General features: G+C 44.6%; 1 protein-coding gene across 1 annotated transcript in view; it reads right to left on the bottom strand.

The window, feature by feature from the left end:
* Positions 1-21,387, bottom strand: part of Prdm6 (PR/SET domain 6) — a 102,416-nt gene extending 81,029 nt beyond the window's left edge. The window contains exons 1-2 of the mRNA XM_038332181.1: positions 20,787-21,387; positions 12,336-12,643 (exon numbers count right to left, since the gene is read on the bottom strand). Coding sequence (XP_038188109.1) covers positions 12,336-12,643; positions 20,787-21,387 — 909 coding nt within the window. The remainder of the gene's footprint in view (positions 1-12,335; positions 12,644-20,786) is intronic.
* Between the last annotated feature and the right edge of the window lie 339 nt (positions 21,388-21,726).

Raw genomic sequence — 21,726 nt, 5'->3', positions numbered from 1 at the left:
TTTTATTATTATTATTTCGGTGGGGTGTGTGTGTGTGTGTGTGTGTGTGTGTGTGTGTGTGTGGTGTGTGTGAAGGCCAGAGGTCAAACTCAGGTGTCAGTCTTCAGAAGCTTGGTGTCTTTTTTTGTTTTTGTTTTTTTTCAGACAGACCTGGGGATCTCTGATTAGGCTAGGCTGGCCAGCCAGTGAGAACCTGCCCACTCCCCAAACCCTCCTGCCCACCTCCTCAGCACTGGGATTGGAGGTATGCACCACCAAATCCGGATTTTTACATGGGTGCTGGAGACTCTAATTGAGGTCCCCGACCTTGTATGGCAAGCATTCTGTGAACTGAGTTATCTCTCCAGCCCCTATTTTGGTGTTTATAAGACAGCCTCGCCGGGCGGTGGTGGCGCACGCCTTTAATCCCAGCACTCGGGAGGCAGAGGCAGGCAGATCTCTGTGAGTTCGAGACCAGCCTGGTCTACAAGAGCTAGTTCCAGGACAGGCTCTAAAGCTGCAGAGAAACCCTGTCTCGAAAAAACAAACAAAAAACAAAACAAACAAAACAAAACAAAAAGACAGCCTCTTGCTATGTAGATCTGACTGGCCCAAGATTTACTGTCCAGACCAGGCTGAAGTTGAATTTGTGACAATTCTCCTGCCTCTGCCTCCCAAGTCTTCTTGGGCTAATAACTGTGTGCTAGATTATTATTCTTGGTATTGGTTTGCTAATAGTTTTTTCAAAGGTTAGCCAGTTGTCCGAGATTCACAGCAGACACCCAAGCCCCAGAACTCAGATACTGCTTCAAGTAGCTGGGCTCTGAGTCAGGCTGAACTAGTAGAGGTATTTTTAAATTAGGCTCTGGGGTCGGGGAGCACATGTGTGCTATGGCCCTCATATAGAGGTCAGAGCCAAACTTCTGGGAGTGGGTTCTCTCCTTCTACCAGGTACGTCCCAAAGGTAGAACTCAGATGACCTGGTCAGGCTTGGTAGCAAGTGTTTTACAGCTTGCTGGCCCAGCTGAGACCTGTTTTGATTGTCTGCTTAGTTTGCCATTAGAGTAAATACTCCAAGTACTATGAGGGATTTGATTGATATGAGATACGTATATATTAGAAAAATATTGATTACGTCTTGCTCTGTATAATGTGCCTTGGCATTGGTAATTTTTATTCAAAATTTCTAGCTGCAGATTGTCACTTGGAGTTATTGTGATTTCTATGGCCAACACTGATGGGATCTGTGCAACGTGCTGATGGGTCCGTATTTACTGACACAGAGTGGCACACATATCTGTTGATGATCTGGTGATATTTAATATTTATTGACAAGTAAGAGTATGCTGGGTATTGAGATGTATTCAGAATTCAATACCAGTGTCAAGAGACCCTCATAGGCAGGTGGATCTCTGTGAGTTCGAGACCAGCCTGGTCTACAAGAGCTAGTTCCAGGACATGCTCCAAAGCCACAGAGAAACCCTGTCTCGAAAAACCAAAAAAATAAAAAAAAAAAGAGAGAGACCCTCATAAATTGTCCCTGATCTGAGGTCCATGGTCAAGTGGATTTTGCATCTTGGGGTTTCCTTGTGATTTGTCCAGAAGTCACTAAGCCATTCTCATTTCATATTCAAGCTGGCTCGTTGCTGTGAAGACACTGAGTTGCTGAAGCCATGTATGTCTAGAACCAGAGTTCTATGTTTTCCCAATATCTACATCCTGATTACCCTCCGCTAGAAACATAGTTCTAAACATAAGCTCATCTTCCCTTGGCAGGAGAGATAAAGAGATGTCCGGACTTATAGACAGGTGGGAGAAATAGGTTCTAGTGTTCTGTTGCACAGCTGCATAGCTTAGGTGATAGTAGTGGATGATAGGCTCCAAAACACCTGGAAACATACTCATCATTTTCATTGGAAGTCAATGATAAATGTTGGAGGACATAAATTGCCTTGATTTGAACATAACAAATGTATACATGCATCAAAACATCCCATGATATACCAAAATATACTTATTAAATTTAAAAATAAAAATATGAAATAAAATAGAAAAGGCCATTTAGTAATTTAAAAAATATCTACATTGAGTGGTATATCTCTTTAGTACATAATACTTTACTTGTGAGCAAGCTTGAACATTGCATTAAAATATTATTTAAACCTGATTTTGTTATAAGTAATTAAGTCCAAGATGCCTATTGTGGTCTCATGTATATGATAATCTGTTTTCATAGGAAATCAAATTCTTTAGAAAATTTCATTGGTGGATAGTCACTGTATATAGTGATGGCTTCATAAGACATTTTTATTCAAAAGTATCATACTTTAATCTTTTTCCTTGCCCAGGCCCACACTATTTTCTATCTGTGTAGAGTGTACTAGAGGTGAAATTTACTACTAAAATACAAGTGAAAGTGGGAGAAATTCTGCACTGCTGCGCGTATTTTCTCGTACCTGTACAGCACTCCAAGCTATTATTCTGATTAACACACAGGGAGAGATTAAGCAGTTTCTCTCAGGTCTAACACATAGCTATATAAATTCAGCTCTTCATATTTTAAAAAAAGCATTTCAAAGCTTCCCGACACCTTTTTTTTTTTTTTTTTGATTGTTGTTAACTCTTCTAGGTACAAGGAAATAGATTTCTCTCCTCCTTGGAGAAACAGTCTCCTCGGAGGCCTGAAAAGGCCTCCGGTTTTATTAAGGATGTGTGCTATAGAGCATATTTAAACATCAGAAGTGTTTCTGTGATAGCAAAGGGTCTGCTGACTGTCAACTAAATTTCTCACCAGGTACAGGAATGGGTGCGTGAGACCAGACTCAGAATCAAAACCTGCTCACTATGAACCAAATTTAAACACTTGCTGTAGATCCTGGGAAATCAGTCCCACTGTGTGTCGCTATAAAAATGTTGTTTGGGGTATCAAGGACATTGGGCAAGCATCTCTTTCCAAAACAGTGGCTCCGTAGAACAAATGTCTCTTCTCATACTCGGCCCGCCCTTGCAGGCCATTATGAAAGCCATCGGTGCTGTTTGTAGCTTTATATCATTTGAATTCTTATGTGTGCATTAATTACTTTTAATGCAAAAATCCATTTATACTGTCTTAAAACTTAACAATGGACTTTCCATTTTGTAAATCATTAGAGTAAAGCATTATATCACAAGGAGCTGAAATTCAATGCTTCCCTTAGTAGTGTGGTTGTGGTTAGGTTGCTTTCTGTTTGTATATATTTTACACCACAGGTTCCAGAAGAACTATATTCTCCCTTAAAATCTACAGGGCTTAGGGGCTGCCTACTCTTCTGCTGTCTTTGTGAATAGACAGAGGACTTAGCACTATTCCTTGCAATAAATATTACTGTGCCCAAGTAGGCTAACAAGCTTTTGGTGCTTTACAAGATGCTGAAAACGTGCCTTGATTGCATTTACTTTGATTCCAATTAAGAAGCACTTAAGTAGTTTCTACTGCATTAGGTTACACTGAGTCTTTCTAAAGACGAGACTTCATTATTGGAGGCAACTTTAATTTAAAATTATCACAGAGTGAAAAACACTGTTCATTTTAATAAAATGAGCTTAAATCCCATGACATTATTTCCCAACCGCATACTGTAGATAATGGTTTATTAAATAATAGTACAGGGGCCCTGGGAGAATCATTTAAAATACTGAGTGCCTCATTCACAGTTCATTTGAGACAGGGCAGGTCACATTGCTTTTTAAATACTAGACAGAAACCAGAAATGTTATTGGGAGAAATTTTATATAAATGAAAATAAAGAGATAAAGCCGAGGCCCGACAGTGAACATGCTGCCCTCTCCCCGGTTCTAAGCAGAGAGTTTTCCAGCTGATTGAAATGAAAATGAACTTCTGACTTAGCCGGCCACGATAGCCAGATGAACGGAAACAGAAAACTACTTTAACATAAAAATCTTACACATTCCCAATCAGGACAAAAATCAAGCACCCCCCACCCCGTAAGTCCAGCAGTGTCAGATATTTTTTTCAAAAGTTATTATTTCACAAGCCTCGGTTTGTTTTAATGTTTCAAAAGAGAAAAATGATGATTAGAAGCAAATGTCCTAAAGTCAGTTATTTCGTACTAAGCATAAACCACACAGCTAGCTTTCATTGGATGAAGCCCTGCAGACACATTTGGCTTGCCCATCACTGATACTTCAGGAATAAAAGCAACTTGTGGTTTGTGGTTAGTGATTAAGTACCAGTGAACTCGTGTGCGCTCTCATATAGAAGAACCCGCTGCCTGTTGAGCCTTTCACACTTTGTAACAGCATCTTTATTATGCCTTCCAGAATTAATTGACCTAAAACCCAGGGACTCTACGATATATCTGTTGGATAATTAGAAGTCTGAGGACCAACAAATAAAACCCGTTATTGACGTCCAGATCTGTAGTCAAACAAATACTTCACAGCTGTAATTTGCAAAACTTACTCCCTTTGAAATGGGCATCATATCAAAGGCATACGCTGCTGATCAGATTCCTACGGGTGCGGTCAACGCCCTCTCCAAAACCAAGTAAAACCTTAGAATAACGCAATGAAGCCAGGAGACTGAGGTAGGAGGACTGAGTGTCCGGCTAGGCTAAACCACACGCGGTGTTGATGTCTTCAAAATAACTAATAAACAACTCTGTAACCTTGAAAACAACCTGCCCTTCCTCTCTCGGAGCCTAGGTGGGTCTCTTCTGGAGGTAATTGAAGCTTCCTAGCAAGGCTGCCTGACCTTGAGAGCAGGAACAGCAGGGTGGGGGCTTAGTGACCTATTTTAGTGATCAGTAACTATAGATATCAGACAATGCGCTTGCTGTCAATGATCATTGCTAAAATCTGTCTATACCACACTGGAACAATCGATGTTGTAAATGATTGCAATAATCAAGGAAATTGCCTAATTTATAAATCCTTGCATAGGGCGTTTTAATGGATTCCTCCATTTTAATGCTGATGCCTTCAGAGCTCAATGAATTGTTGTCTAGGCTGTCATTACACAAAATGATAAAAACATTCCGTCTGGTAGGGAAACCACATCTCATGGATATTCAGACCCTCAAGCCGTGATCACTCATTAGTGACTTCCACCAAAGTTCCATGCTCCGGAGCTTCGTGAGGAGCAAAGGAGCAGGCATGTTCCTGTCTGTGCATTTATGTAAACCATTACAGTTTTGGAATCTGGGGAAAAAAACTGACCTTGTAATGTATGAACTGTAACACAGTGGGAACACCCCCAGCCCTGACAGCCCATATCAGAACAGTTTAATTCTCCTTTTCGTCTCATGCTGGCCCAGTTTTGTTTTTTTTTTTTTTTTTTTTTTTTTTTTTTTTTTTTTTTTTTTTTTTTTTTTTTTTCCACCAAGTCTCGGAGTCTGTGGGCTCCACCGACATGCTAATCTCCCAAACTGTGAATCACACCGGCGTGGACGCTGTTAGCTGTGCGAAAGCAAACATATGCTGTCCCGATCCTCACTCGTGCACTAACAGGTGGATCTCCCGAGCCCACCTGGTAATCCAGGCTGCACACTTGGCCCCCTAAGCCCTCCGCGCATAGATTACTCGTCTTGGTTAATCCTTGGCCAATTGATTCTGGCCAATAGTGTACTGTCAGTGCCTTACTTACTGCTCAGTCTCACTAACCTGACATTTATGGTGCACTGATTGGCCTCTGTCAGGGCTGCCGCTTGTAAATTCACTTTGAAAAGCTTTGTGTTAACAGCCTTCAGCCAGGCTCCGGGAAGAGGACGAACAGGCAGCCGACAAGCTCGACCTCCTGCCCTTATTACAGTGAGTAAATCAGGGTTTGAGCCATTAGGCTGGAGCCTGGGGCCTACACAAAGAGGACTGACATGACAAAAGGTCAACCTCTGTCACACATGTGTAACAATTTGGATAATGGAATTCTGTAACTTATCTGAGCGAGGTGGTAAACGCTCACCAGGAAAGAGACGCTGGTCCCTGGCTTCTCCGGCTTTTATGCTAAGTACTTACACCAGAGTCTATGTTTCTTGTGTAAATACACAAGGAATGTCTGAACTCATGAAATCTTGGAGCATATATGGTTCTAAAACAGAAAGAAAGTAAAAGAAAGGCAGGCTCCGGTTTTATATACAACTGCCTTCAGAACATCTGCACACTACCAATGTCTCACAGCCATCCCTGGGGAAAAGAGGACCTCCTTACTACTGCAGGAGCTAAACAAGGTGCAGGTCTTCCCACTCGATCGAACGTGTTTAACCCATAAAACTACATTACAGCTCTCTGTGAATCTAAGGTGAAACATAGCTTTCCCACAAACACTAAAAATTGCTGTAATTTGCGCAGGAGAATGAGCCGGCACCCTCCGTCAGTCTCTGAGGATTACGTTTCCATCAGACCACCTGCTGGCCTGATGTATGATGGGGAAGAGATTGGGTCTTCAGCGCAACCTCTAAGATTCCCACTTTGCTTCCTACATTCTGCTACTAAGGCAGAGGAATAAGAAATAATACGTGACAGAAAAAGATAATGCCATTTTGAAGCAAGAAATACTTGTGAATCATTTTCTTCCCATAGACAAAATGCTCTCAATAAAAAAGTCAACTTCCAGATAATAAATAAAATGAGAAAAACAGTCCTGTGTGCACAGAATACATCAACTTTATAAGGCATTTGCTTCTGACAGATACACCGTGTCAAATTTATGCTTAGATGAAACCTCACCCATGCAAGGATTTCCAAATAGGTTTTTAAAGTTTTGATTTTTAAGCTAAGTCTTTTAGGGATTTAGAAAACCAAGGAAACTATGAGACCAAAGCCAAAAGGACTTAAAAGAGACCCTGTCAGAGCCAACGTGAAGCATTACGTATTTGGTTTTTTAACACAATGCTGGAAACCATTCCAGAAGACAGCAGATGGTTTTACAGTTTATGTAAAACTACAAACCTCTCTCACTCTATCAAACGGGCACCCCCTATAAATGACATCTTCAAATCAAATGAGGCAAAGGCAGGGATGCCCACCAGCTGTTAGGGTACGTGCCTGAAAACATAGCAAGGACATAGCAGTAGCTCACTTTTAATGAAGAAATGACTGGAGTTTTGTGAAACTGATTTGTTTATAACTAAATTGATAGCTGGAGTAGTATACCAAGTGATAAATGGCTGAAATATGATTTTTATTTCACTGTAACGTGACAGTCACAAAATTTATAGAACCTGTCTTTCCCTGTCTTTGAAAAGGCCAATATGAGCCAGAGTGTATAAAACAAAATATGGCATTTACAGTTACAATATTATCCCTGAACAATTTTAAGTGATTTTAACTTAATATAAAAGTATTGATTCAAATGATTTTTTCACACCCAAATATATATCTATGTGTGCATATATATATATATATTAGAATCATTAATAAAAAAATTACACAGCACACAGTTAAAAAATAAAATCAATCCATTTCCTTCTGGTACCAATTGCCTATGATGGTTTTGACATATAAACATTTAGCAGCATGAAATATATATTTAACACTGCTTTTCATTAATATTTTTTGATGCAAGCTAAATGGTAATGCTAAAAATTAGACCATTTACTTTCAGAAGAACCCTTATTATGTCTAAAATATTATGGCACAAAGTCAAACCACAAAAAAAGCCCATATTATGCTATCCTCCTTGATTTCCTGAAGAAAAACAGCTAATCTTTAAACAGAGTGTGAATGAAAATGACACACTCAGGCTTATTCAAGCGAAAGGGAAGCCAGGTCGTATAAAATTAAATTCCACTCTAGAACCTTGACTGTAATCCTAACAAGCCACTGCATTATCTCAATTAGCAGGGGCAAAAATTCCGGTGAAAATGGGTACAACTTTATTTTGTCATTGTTGTTAAAATTTCTTGTCAAGTCAGACAGACCCTGAGTTGAAAGATGTAATTCTAGCTTTATCTTAGATTGTAACTTTATTTCAAACTTTGGTATTTTATTCCAGCAGAATAATAAGTATATACTGTGTGCATTCCTCAGGTCTAGTCATATTAAATTCTGATGTTAAGCAGAAAGAGGAAACCATATACAACTAGACTAATTTCTCTCAAGGGGAAAAAAGAGCACATTAATAACCAAGATGATGTTTTCATAAATGTTGGAATCAAATGCACCTTTTCACTTCCTCATTAGAGAACACATTAGGATAAAGTTATCTCGCTCCCATCTATGAGACGTGACTGTGGAGAGTCTGCTCCCTCTGAATGATTTCTGCCTAGTACATCTAAATAGAACTAAAGCCTGTGTCCACATCTTGTTAGAATAAATGTATGTAGCTGAAGGGCCACTTAGTGTTTTCTGTAATGGTTTTGTTTTCAAGTATCTAAACTTGTCACTTTTAAAAACACATTAAAATTCTAATCCCAAAAGTAACTGGCCAAATAGAAAAAAAGTAATTTGGATTTTGTCCTTTAAGTTTGGCTTTAACTTGCTAATCTCTTTCAACTAGAAAAAAATTAATAACCTTAGATCATTGGATATGGGGAGAATTGAAGAAAAGACAAGTTCTCCTCATAAATACCTGAAGATTCAAATCACGCAGAACGGTAGCATAAGATAGTGTCTAACTCCTTTAAGTTGCTGTGTTCTGCACTGTTGGGATTATACACAGTGAAAACACTAACCTACAACGCAACGGCATGCTTACAAACAAATTCTCCACGGCAATGTGCAGCAAACATTTAAAAGTTCTCCTACAAATAAAATGAAGCTTTTAATGAGTAACCTAAAGGAGTACCTACCTGTGACTCTGTTTCCCTCCTAACCCTTCCTGTGCACAACTGCTGAAACAGAGCCAGCCACACAGTGTACTGGAAACTGAAACGGAAGTCCTCCACGCACTCAGAAAGAGGAGTAGGGGAAATTAGCAATCCATTTACCGTACTGAAATAAAGATAAGCTACGCTGGTGGGTTCTATCCGGAGCTGAGAATGGAACTCTAGGTATGAAGACATCCCTTCAAAAAATACTAAGAAAAAAAAGACTAAGAAGAATGTTTATGGTTGATTTTTAAAATGAAGAGTCATAATTCACTTTCTTGAAATTCTGCTGTAGAATTTGTATCTTAGAAAATGTCTAAGATAATATTTATGTGAATAATTATTTTGTGAGTCATTAGAACCGCTGTGAAGCCTTTCCTGTGCAGATCTGTGGTGTAGTCCAGTCATGGACGCTACCGGAAATAAACAATGATTCGATTTTTTCGGGATAGAAGGCAAACTTAAAGTCTAAAATTTAAAAGGCAATTCAATATTTATACTTGCCTATTATTAAAAATGACTTGATTCAAATGTCTCATAAATCATGACACTTAAATTTTTAAATCATAATTTATTCATTTTTAATATTTTGTTTTGGTAAGACAGGGTCTCAAACAGCCTTGTCTGTCTTCAAACTTCCTATGCAGCTGAGGCTGACTTTGAATGCCTGATCCTTCTCCACCTTCCACAAAATGGCCTAATTTTATACAGTACTGGGGATCAAACTCAGGAAATCATACACACGAGGCAAGCACTCTGACAACTCAGCTACATTCCCAGCCAGCCATACTTCATATCTTAAAAGTAATTATACTACTGAAAGTCTAGGCCCTATTTTAAAAAAGGGTCCTGTCACTACAAATAGTCACTGCCACTAAACCACCCCAGTCAGAAACAAATTTTTACCACCTCTCAGGAGACATTTTACATGGTTGAAATTTCAATATCCCTTCAGTCCCCCCAAATGAGCATCATTCTAATTATTATGAGAGAGGGATGATAAAATAGACTAATTATGTTCTGAACTAGGAGTGGGAGCCTATAGGTCATTCAAGCACAAACCTAGTAGGTCGGTTAACATCAAGAACTTAACTTTAAACATCTTCCTAATACACGCAACTCACATACCCCAAACAAGAGGTGAAACTCACTATAAATCCACGGAAGTATCAAGAAAAGAAAACAGTCTTATTATTGTGACAGAATTATTTCCTCCATCATGTACTAATCAAAAGTGTAACAAAGAAGTTTCATGGCTTTCCACGTTAATATGTATTGCTGAAGTCTGTCTGTGTAGTGGCTTCAGGCCAACAGCCCAATCACTCAAAGCCTTCTAGGAAAAAAAAAAAAATGAACTATGGGAATTCTTTTTTCACATTTATGGCTTTGTTCTCCAAAGTCTAAAAATAGACAAGCCTTAGAAGGCGGGATCAGTTCGGTTTCATATTTTCAGAAAGAACAAATCTGTATTGTTCCACAAACCACCGCTTTGAGGGTTTCCCTGGGAAGCACGGGCAGACATTTAACAATGTGATATTAGAGTCTTTAATAACACCACTGGAGCATGAAGAGTGCATGGACAGACTTTCTAAACGTGAAACACCAGAGGTTACAACTGAATTAGTGAGAAAAAAAAAAAAGAAGAAAGAAAGCAACGAGTAAGGGCATCAAAGCCAGGTGCTCTCATTGTGCCCCACTTGTCCATTCTGCTAGGCAATGGCTGGAACTTCTGTTTCCATACAGCTTCATCCCAGACCACTGACTTCCTCCTGCCTGTTCTGGACATTAAATTTCTGAATGTTTACTGTTGGTTTTGTTTTTTTTTAAGAAAAGCCTCATTTGGTGACATAAATATGTCCACCCCTGACCCCCCTCACTCAGGGACTCCATCCAGAAAGACAAAAATGTTCAACTGCTTTCCAACAACTGTTTAGGAGTGATCTGGATACTGGAAGCCTGGATCCAGGACTCTGTGGATAAGTACAGAGCGGGCAGCCCTTGGGTTGTCCTGTCCTCACCTCCGAGGGACATTCTTCCTCCATCAAGGGAAAGTTTGCAAGCACAGGCCTCAGCCCCCTGACCCTAGTAGTCCCATGAGACTTCTGGACAGTAACTGTTACAACAATCTCTCCAGTTCCTAACACAAACTGGTCAAAGGGATCTCAGTAGACATGTAAGTGTATTATTAAGTTTTATGTAGTGAGTTGGGACAGTTAACCACAAAAAAAATGATCACATTGACAAGTCATTGAGCCATGTGTAACCAGAAAGCATGCTGTCGCTGAAACAGCCCCATACGGAAGCCCTAGGGTCCTCTTGTACAATAAGGCCCTGACAATTAAGACTCTGACTTCTTTACTTTTCCTTTCCTTCCTTTTTTTTTTTTTTTTGTTTGCTTGTTTTGAGACAGGGTTTCTCTGTGTAACAACCTCATCTGTCCTGAAACTTGCTGTTGTAGACCAGACTGGCCTCGAACTCACAGAGATCCACCTGCCTCTGCCTCCTGAGTGCTGGGATTAAAGGTGTACACCACCACCACCCAGCTAACTCTTTCTGATGACTCTTCCTTCATTAGTTGACCTGGCTGCAGGTTTACAGCATCTACAATTATGGCCTCTAGCAGTTAGTCTTTCAAAACTAGTTTTCCAGGAGTGGAGTAGCTAAGATCAGCCAAAGCATTATCTGATTATAATCATCTGTCTTTCAGGAGTGGACCTCAGTGATCAAGCAGGAAGCTCTGGTCAGAATTTTTCAGATACGGTGTTTTGAAATAATAGTCCGGATTACCTTATAACAAAATGCTGTTTCCTCATGTTTTGATTATCTACCTCGTTGAAAGTTGTATAGTTTCACTTTGCCAGAAGGGGAAACCAAATTTTTAAGTTTTGATTTACAATATAACTCATGAAGGGGTTTGGAGACTTTCAAAGTTCTAGAACATTATTTTGGTCTCTCACAGTCAGCATTCCCCCCCCCCCCCCCCAACAAAAAAAAAAAGAAAAAACATGTTTTAGATGACCTAGAACTGGCCCCAAATTTGAACTTCTGACTTTCTTACCCCCACCTCCCCTGTGCTAGGATTACAGGTGTTCACCATCTTTCCAGTTAAGTAGCATCGAGGACCACGGGTTCCTTCTGATTAAGCAAACAAGCACTACTTTTCCTTAACACTGCAAGCTTGTCTTCATCTGAGAAATTACCCCGACTGTCCCCTCTCTGCTTCTGTGGCTTCAGGCACTGAAAAGAGCTGGGAACCTGGTATTAAGGTCACCTAGCACTAACTGTAACTCTACCTCCTCCTAGGCTGTTTTCTCTTTTCTTCAAGATTGACAGGCCTAGGGGCTAATCCTTCCCAGTTTGAACACAAGCAGGTTAAAGTGGCTCCGATTGATTTCTGCAACCCACAGGCCCCTCACTCCCGGAACTTCAGAAGCCAGCCCTCCACAGAAGAGGGGAACTCAGTCCCCTAAACGTCAGTGGGGCGGAGGATGGGGTTTGGGCTTCTGCCCAGGGCTCAGGCTTCCAGTCAAGCGTTCAGCTAGGGCAGCTTACCTCCCAGAGGTGCTGCGTGTTCCTCACGGCGCCGGTCTGCACTTTCTCCGGGGGCAGGAGCACGCCCTGGAAGGGCCCAATCCAGGTGCCCTGCTGGATCCTCTGCGCAGCACAGATGCCATACGCTAGGCCAGGCACAGTGCTGGTGCACAGGCACACCTCCCGGGGCAGGTCCCGCAACCACTCAGGCAGCTCCGGCGGGGGTGCAGCGGCCGCAGCGCTGCTGGTGCCCACAAGCCGGCGCAGCGAGTGCAGTGGCCCGTGCATGGGGCACTCCCCGTTGCGGTTGTCCGCACACATGTCGCAACCTGTGGGAGACACCAGGGAAGGAAATAAAGGAGCGTGTTAACCCGGTCTCTTTTTTCGCGGGTGGGTGAGGGGGGTGGGAGACGATCCTCGGGTAAACTCCCTAACTGCAGCAGGCAAACCACCTGTTGAGGAGACACCAGAAGGGCGCCAAGACCAGACCATAGGTTGTCGGAAAGGAACTCGCACCACACCCTGGGAACCTGCAAAACTCAAACACGCCTGCTGGGCTCAACTCAAGGCTTCAGTGTTGAGTTTGCATAACCAGGTGTGCTTTCCAGGCTCCTAACGCATGCACCTTTTGCTTCCGGTCCAAGTTGCCTGCATTTAAGCTTCTCTTCTCTACCCCTCACCGGTTCCTATGCCTTCGCCCTCCCCCAGCGTTTCAGGGTTTGCTTATCCTTGCGTCCTCCAGAAGTCTGCTTCTTGTCCAACTGGTTATCTCAGATAGTCGCCTGAGTATTTGGTTCTGCTCTTGGGCTATCAAAGCGGGAGTGACAGGTACAAACGGGGGACTCCACAGTTTCCAACTCTGTCTCCAGAGCGCAAGCCCCAGCTCCTGCCCTCTAGGAGCTGCGTTCCCAGTTTCTGTCCAGCGCCCACCCCAGGGACTCCAGTCTTCTATGATAAGTGGGAACTAGGAGACAGTGGGGGTGTCGGTAGTGAATGTACATGCAAGTTCTTCCCAGAGGCCAAACCAGATAAGAAATTTAAGGATCAAGGTAAACGGTCTCTAATGATCGGGGTAATGATTCGATGAGCAGCCTACAAGGCTGAGCCCAGGTTAAATAAGATTGTCTCATTTAGTGACGCTGTTGTGGAAGCTGTTCCTAACTTACTCCCGGGAAGACAGCTCGCACGCATGGGGATTCCTACCCTCCAGGCACGCCTCTTCAGAACACGCAATGTTGCTTGATTCGAACTGGGCAGAAAGGGCCAGGCGGACAGGAGAAGCTAGGCTTTCAGCGACCGTGCTGTCGGAATCGCAGAGCCTAAGGGTTATTAATGGGCCTGGCGGAGCCGCTGTGTCTACTCCCTGGTGCAGCTAGCCTGCTCAGAGGATTCCCGCCTGCGCAACTCTGCCTCCTGAGTTCAGCCTCCCCAGGGACCCTCAGGGTCCTCCCGCAGCTGAGCCCTGTGGCACTGCCCCTGGAACCTAGTGCTGCTGCCCTGGTGGAGATGGTAAGAACCAGTATCAGGGTACCTGAGTTGCCGTTGGGGCTTCCTGGCACCTGCCCCCTGCCTCCATGGCAGCTAGCCCTTACAGATCACTCTGAACGTGTCATGTGTGCGCTGAAACTGCAGAACCATCCCAGATATTGGTGACAACGCAAATCAGTAAAGAATTTTCCACACGGAACTTTACTCCACAACCCAGAATGGAGCGAGAACCCTTGTTATGCCGATTACTTGATAAGAATGGTTGACTACATGAACATCCCATATCTCACTGGAGGTGGTTCCAGTCAACTGTGTCCTGCCACTGTGGGAGTGAGGTGATCTGCTGGTTGCGACTTCTTAGCAGCTATCCCCAAGCTTTCTATGAGAAGCAACATCCTGTTTCTGCAGGTATGCCTTCCTTAACACAAAGGTACCCACCCTCTGCCAGCAACACAGGCTAATGTGAGAACTCTTCAAGACTTTGACCCTAAGGCTTAGATGAGAGGATATTTACACTCATTCACATGTCAACAATTCAGGAACAAATATTTCATTCAGCCTCTCATACTGTTACTTGTGAGCAACAACAAACAAAATCAAGATATTGTAGAAACAAAACGACAGTAACTATTATCCCTGAAGGCCTTCTGTGTGTCTTGTGTTTGTCTTGCAGCAAACTGCTACTCTATGTACCCCAATTCCCATTTTGCAGAGGAAGCAAAAGACACTTCGGGGAGCATTGGAACAGGACCAGGAGCCAGGAAACTGGAAAGAGACAGTGCAAAGATTCCCATCTCAGTCTGCCTGAGCCCGGAAGGCTTCAAATGCAGAGATTCAGAAAGACTAATGAAAGCCAGGAGAATTTTATACACCAACTCACGACTCAATCAATAGAACTGAAGGAGTTTACTGATGGAACCATTTGGGGGCCACGAGAAGAACTCCAGCATGACTGAGTTATAGAGTTATAGGGAAGGCTCTCTCTTGGACTTGAGGAAGCTAAGTATAACAATAGGGAAATAAATAGTCACTATCCATAATTTTTAATGTCTGACATTGCAGACGCATTAAAATGACCTTTCACCACCTGAACAAAAATCGTTTTTTTTTTAAAATGACAATAAAAAAGGCAATGGCCATGAAACTTAAATATAAATCACCTCAGGGAACTTAACTGATTATTCCTTCTGGTCATTCAAGTAAGTAAAGAGTGAGAAGCAAAAAAACACGCACTACGCACAACCTAAGAGCCCATGCCAAAAATCCTATCCAGCTTCCCCAGTTCTCTCTGTGGGGCGTCACATCGTCCCACGTGGATTTAAAACAGATTAGAAGCAATTAACTGCAGCCACTACCCTGCAGAAAAGAAGTACACGTCGATAATATTTGGAGTGAATGACAGCTAACTCTTGTCTAACTCCCGCTTCCATGGTTGGGTTTCGTTTTTCTCTACAGCATACTTCCAAAGTAGCATTTTTGTAGAGTTCTGAAGAACTGAGGCTCCCCCAAATCTAGACGACTAAATCCCAAATTCATGGAAAAGTAGCCAAGCCCAGTCCATGCTAATTAGTTCACTTAATATGAGCCTTAAAAAAATGTAAAAATTTTCCTCCCAGAAGAGTTGACCAATCGCCATCAAAATAAAGTTATGTATAGTCTTCAACATTTCTACCACACAAAATCCCTTGGACTGAAGATATTTGTTTCTAACCTGTCTCAGAGTCCCAGGGGAGCCTGGGGAAGTTTTGAACAAGAAACTTTTTTTCTCAGGATTGACAAATAGTCACAAGTTGGCAAACAGTGTTTTCTAGCCAGTGAGCCACAAACACCCACATAAAAAGGTTTGAAGGAGAAGCCAGCTAGATCCTCAGACTGCTCCCCACACGGCATTCCAGCCTTTAAAACCAGGGGTTTCGGCACAAGTTTACAGTTATTATCCACAAGATGATGTGAATGTCACTTTAGGGTATAGAATTATGGCAATCTAGGTCTCTCTTGAGCACATCTGCCCAGGGTCCATGACAAGGCTGTGGGCTACCAGCTTGCCAAAGCAGGCCTTCTGGGTGGAGAGAGATCCTTCACTCCCGTTTCACTTCTTTCCTACTGTGGGAATGCTTTCAAGTGCATGCACTATTTTTACTCTATTTAAATGGACCCTATACTCGGAGCAAAGGAGCAAAACAGGCCACGCGTCGATTTCCTAACATTTCTCTTCTCATTCTAGGAAAGGTGAAACATAAAGCCCTTCAGGGTTTTTGCCGTCTGCTGAAGAACTGAGAAGCAAGTGTGGGTGTCGGTAGGACTCTCTACAAAGCTTTGCCTGGGTTCGCCGCCTCCTCTTTCGCTGTGCGAAGTCCCTCCTATTCTCACAACCTTCAGTTAAGGAAACCGCAGAGTAACTTGGGAGCCTGCTGAGCCGGTGTCGCTTTGGCTGTAAATCCTACTGGGCAGAGGCAGTTGGGGTCACAGACCTCGGTCCCGTAGGCCAAGCCCAGAGGGGCCGGGACGCATTGATCGGTCCCGGGAGTGCCACCTTCTGGCAACCGGAGTTCAAAGCCCCCAGGGGAAGACAAAGTGGGTTGGGGGTCCTAGGGCAGCATGCCCCTCACTCTGAGTTACTCTCTAGGGCTCCATCACGTCCTGCCTTTCCGTGTGCAGGACCTGCGTGGACAAAGAGTGTTGCTCTGCAGACTGGATGCCTTCGCCTCGGAAGGATTCGGTTTAAAGGTCTCCCTCAGCTTTCAGCCACGAAGGACTGCCTATGTATTCTGAGGACCCAGCCGCAATGGACACCCACCAGGCCCGTCTCCCCAGAACAGGGAATCGCCTAGCCTCAACCATCCTCACCAACTCCAAAGCAAGTCTAGGCGGACCAGAAAACCTGCAGCCACCAGGAAGAAGGACCTTTGTGTGGTGGCCAGCTCACAGGGATGCGCTGCAGCACGCGGAATCCAGGGCTTTCTCAGCTAGCCTGCTGACTTGGCCCAGGGGACCAATGAAAGAGACAAAGAGGGAGAAAAGAGGGAGAGGGAGGAGAAATGTGGATTTTATTTGTCTCCCCGGTGACTGTATTAATAAAATTAAATGAGAAAGAACGCCAGGGCTTGTTTGTGAGGGCAAGAGAATATTGCAGAGATAAACCTGGCGCCCCTCTGCACCCTGGCGACGGCCGCCATATACAAGGCAGAGATGATGCATAGGGGCAGAGAGAGGAGATCGAAGCAGGTCTGGGCTGGCTCCACTCTCTCCTACAAAACTATAGGGCAATTAATTGTGGCTTGTGCCCCTCATCCTTCATTCCTGTGGCACATATCGATGGAGATTACTTGCTGATGGACCATTTATCACCTTAAATAAACAGTCGCCACCCTCGTCTAACCTCTATCTAATATATGGTTCTATGTTCAGTTCAGGGCTCTGGATAAAGAATGATGTAAAATAGCTAAATCATGTGTGTTATGAGGCGGGGCTGGGAAGGCACACAACACGTGAGAAAAAGAAAAATAGAACAATATAAAAAGGCCTCACACCAACGCTGAAGTCCCTCCCCCAGGGGACCAGGTCTGAAATCTATAATAAATCGCTTGCTGGTCATTAACAGCCAGATTCGCTAGATGGAAGTGGAGCCAAGGGTGTGTCTCCTTGGCACTACAATCCCGCTAGCAGGTTCTCAAGAAGCACCCCCAACAAAGAAGTGAGGGGAGATTCAGATAAAATCGGAACTCAGAACACTCCCCAGTTTCCCACTTCCCCCAGCTCTAGCTCCCTGCAACCCCACCGACGCCAATCCTTCACTATTCCCAGTCCTTCCCTCACACCTTTGGGAGTGTCACTGCCTGCAGAGAAGTCTGCAACCCTGCTTACACACCCACAGTTCCCCAAACAGTTCCCTGCCTGGCATGCTTTTCTAAATCAGAAAGGTCAGAGAGCACCCCCATACAGCTAAGGTGTAGGGTGACCCAACTCTATGCCTAGACATCAGAACAGGTTCATTTCCAGCCGCCTTCTCGGTATGAAACCAGCTGTCTTCACAAGATTGAGAAACTCTAACTTCACATCCTCAGGGCATGCCCAGTAACTACATCCCCACCATCCTCCAGGAGGACTGACAAGGTCTCAGGAAAAAACATATCAGCTACCCAGAACTTGAGTAGAGGCCACTGGGGAGGAGCCCCAGAAACTGGGCAACCCAGCAGCAAAGAAGGGCTCTGTGTGTTGCCTGACACAGCACTTGACTTTTAAGGGAGCCAGAGAGCAGCAGCAGAGCCTAGAGAGCTTGGGTGGACCTCGTTACCTCAATCACTCTCAGGCAGTTTCAATAATAGGAACCTACTGAAGGACCTCACTTGGGCTAATTTGGTTCAGCATGTTTGAAAATCTGCTAGGAAAGAGCTACAAGCGTATTCGCTTTGGCCTCTGCAATCCACGCCAACCGAGTCTCGAGGTGTGGCTCTAAGCAATGGTGGCCTGCCTACTAATCACACAGAAGGAAGGGGAGAAATGAGGAGGAGCTTTTTTTGCCTAGTAAGAAACGAGAGAACTCACTTGATACGCTTTTAATGCAAAGTCACAACGTGATGCTTTGCTGAATGATCACTTCATAAAAAATTTTAGAGGAGAAATACTAGTGAGAAAATTAAAATACTTCCCTTCAATCCCCTTCCTTCCCCTCTCCCCCGCCCTGCACGCCTCCTATCCCTCCCCACGCAGAACAGAAATGAGGGGAAGCTTTGTTTTCTGTCTTTTCATAGGGACAAAACGCCCAACACCACAAGCACCTGGGAAAGTTTTTAAGTCTCTGCATTTGGAGTTTGTTTGAAATGACTCCTTAGATTAAACCAGTCACTGCTCATCTTTAAAACACACCACACAATGCATGACTTTAAGAGTCCCAAATTTACTTGCCCAGAACCAGAGGCCATTCCCCATTCCCCATTCCCCAGAGCTACGTTCCCTTTCTACTTCCCTCCCAACTGTCCCTTTAATTAGCGAGCAGAGTGAAGTGCAACAATCTAACTTCCTGTCTTCTCTCCTGCACTTTGAACATTGAATCAATCCATTTGACTCAAAAGAATATACCAGACGATTAACAAGATAGCAATAAATAAAACCACAGATCATTCCCTCTGTGGGGTTTGGGAAGCTATCTAGATCACAAACTGGTTCATACCCATATGTCAATTAGTAATCTGTCCTAATTCTTTATCTGATTGGTGGACGTTTTCTCTAGTGAAAATACCTTAAATCTCACTGCTACGTTGTAAAAATCACACACAACACAAAGCCAGAGTGAGTATCCTTTCCAGCCCAGATTTCATACAGAGAAGTAACTGCAAGTTTGATAAGGTGTTCCCTGCAATGATTATATTTCGCCTAGCAGTAAAGAACTCACTGCCAAGTTTTCTATTTCACACTTTAAAAAGAACTGGTTGGAGGACAACATCTGGAAGGAATTCACGAGGAAACACACATCTTTGAACTCGATTAAGACAATACAATTTTATAAAATGGTCTGAAATCCCGAGATACACTAGTCTTTTTAAATGCACCCCAAAAATGGAATTTCAGCTCTTTTCTTAAAGCAATATTTTTACCCTTAGACACTAGAAAGGAAATGGTAAACACAACTGCTCTTTTGGTTGGCAATTGCTATCTCCATCACGATAAGTATTTCCAGAAGAGCGATAAGCTTCGATTGTGAGGCTAATGGTCATACTTTTCTTTCTTTGTTGTTGTTTACCAAAGCAACAGCTTAGAAGACTTTAAATTACTATTCTAATTATATCGTTTTGTTTTGGTGAGAAATCAAGAACTTTACGGTGTGACAGGCATTCTGCAGGGAGCAACTTATTAAAATAGAAGTAAATACCTGGTATCTACTTTTCTTATACAGAAACCAACTGAAGAATGGATTCAAGAAAACCGATGGACGGGTGCCGCTCTCAGTGTAACTCACACCCAGTTTCGTTAAGTTTTTAGAAAGTGTAATTAACGCATATGTCAAAAACCTTAGGTGTTAACATATCATAATTTTTGAAATTACCGAGTAGAGATGCGCATCAAAACACATTCTTGATCCTTCACTGGGGATTTTGTTTCAAAATATCAGACTATAACTGTGCTTAGGAAGCGTTTGGAATTATGAATGCAGAAAGTTTGGGGAAGTTCAGATATGTAGCTAGTCATTTCACCGCTTACTTAAGGAAGAGGTATGTTCCTTTATGAAATTGCCATCACTGTTAACTTTTAAAAGAACTGTTTTTGTTTAAAAAAAAAACGAATAAAGCAACATGGGTTGCAAACATCCGCAGGATCAAGAATTGCTGGGAAATGCGGGATCCGCAACGAACGACACTGTCCTGACATTGGAAATTTTCTTCTCATTTTGTGGGCTCCCCCTTTTTTCTTTAGCGCCTAAATAAAGAGTGGCCCTACTTTTAATACCTACCTGTAGAAAGAATCTGACCTATTGTTACAAAAAAGAAAGAAAAAACAAGACCTCGATAATCACGGGGCCCGAAAATGAGCTGCCACCGTTAACTCCAAAGGTGGAATAAAGACCGAGAAGCAAACCTCGGTGTCCATGCTTCCTTGGAAACACCGAGAGTTCCTCCCTCGCCCCATCAGGGTAGGCTGGGTCCACCTTTGCAATCTGGACCGCCAGCTGCCAGTACCCGCCTGGCCCTGAACACTGGGAGTCAGGAGGGCGGAGGGCCACTGGGGTGGCAAAACCTTGTGACTCTGAAGCGGGGGTCCGAAGAGAGCGAAGGGGCAAAAGCCCAAGGTGACTCCGGGCACCCGTCTCTTCTCAGACGCCAGAAAAGTTTTGTCACAGTGATATGGGTAGCGCGGGTCAGCGCCCTGGACCAAGATTCCCCTACCCTTCACCCTTCATTCTCCTGGGACCCTACCGGCCTCCTCCACCATTGCCGGCTGTCGCCCTTGCAGGGGCAGAGCGGGCGAGCTAGGGCAGCGGTTACGTACGGTTGTTGGGGTCGCTGGTGTGCTGGTTGAGCGGGATGATTTCCATGCGCTGCTGGCCGTACAGGTAATAGTCCAGCTCCTCAGCGCTGCAGCGGAAACGCGAGACGCCACGGCCGTCCCCCGCGCTGCCGCCGCCGCCGCCGCCGCCACCGCACTTAGCCGGCCCGGGGCCCGTGGATGCGCCCAGACACAGGTCCTTTGGGGGCAGCGGCTCTGCGGCTACCGCTGCAGCAGCTAGAGGCGCGAACACCGGCATCTGGGCCACCGGCAGGGCCGAGAGACCCGCCAGCGCGGCGGCGGTGGCGGCGGCGCAGGAGGAGGCTGAAGAGGCGGAGGTGGAGGAGGGAGCCGGGGTGGACGAGACGGATGAGAGCGAGGCGGGCCGTGGCCGCAGGCCGTCGGGAAGAGGCTCGGCGCGCTCGGGTGGCGGCGGAGGCGCTGGCGGCTGCAGGGGTTGGGGCGCGCCAAGGGGAAGCGTGGTCCCGCCGCCTTTGAGCGGGCCGCCGCCACCTCCGTGTGGGAAGAGTTGCTGCCAGTGCTGCAGGTAGACTGGGTCCACTTTGAGGAAGGCCGAGCCACCGGGGTCCCCCGGCTTCAGCATGTCCGACGCTTCGAGCTGGGGGGGGGGGGCAGAGGAGAGCAAGGAGGGGCGCAGCGTGAGCGAGACCCTGGCCTGGACTAGAGGGGCGTGCGGGAGGACCGCGGGGACCTGGGTGGAGCACTAGAGCCCCACTCGGCACCGGCGGCACCGCTCGCGGCCGCGGACCCGCTTCCCAACTCCACCCGGGCGCAAAGTTTACTCGGAAGCCTCGGTGCGGCGCAGAGGTGGCTGTGTGCACCGGGCGCTGCCCCGCAGCCTGCGATCCCAGCTCCTACCCTGCTAAACTGGGACCCGGCGCTTTCCGGCACAACTCTAGGCAGGACGTCGCCCCCGCCCTCA

Source organism: Arvicola amphibius, chromosome 5, assembly GCF_903992535.2.
Source record: "Arvicola amphibius chromosome 5, mArvAmp1.2, whole genome shotgun sequence".
Taxonomy (NCBI): Eukaryota; Metazoa; Chordata; class Mammalia; order Rodentia; family Cricetidae; genus Arvicola; species Arvicola amphibius.
Note: the sequence above shows the minus strand (reverse complement) of the source record. Positions and strands in the feature narration are given on the sequence as shown.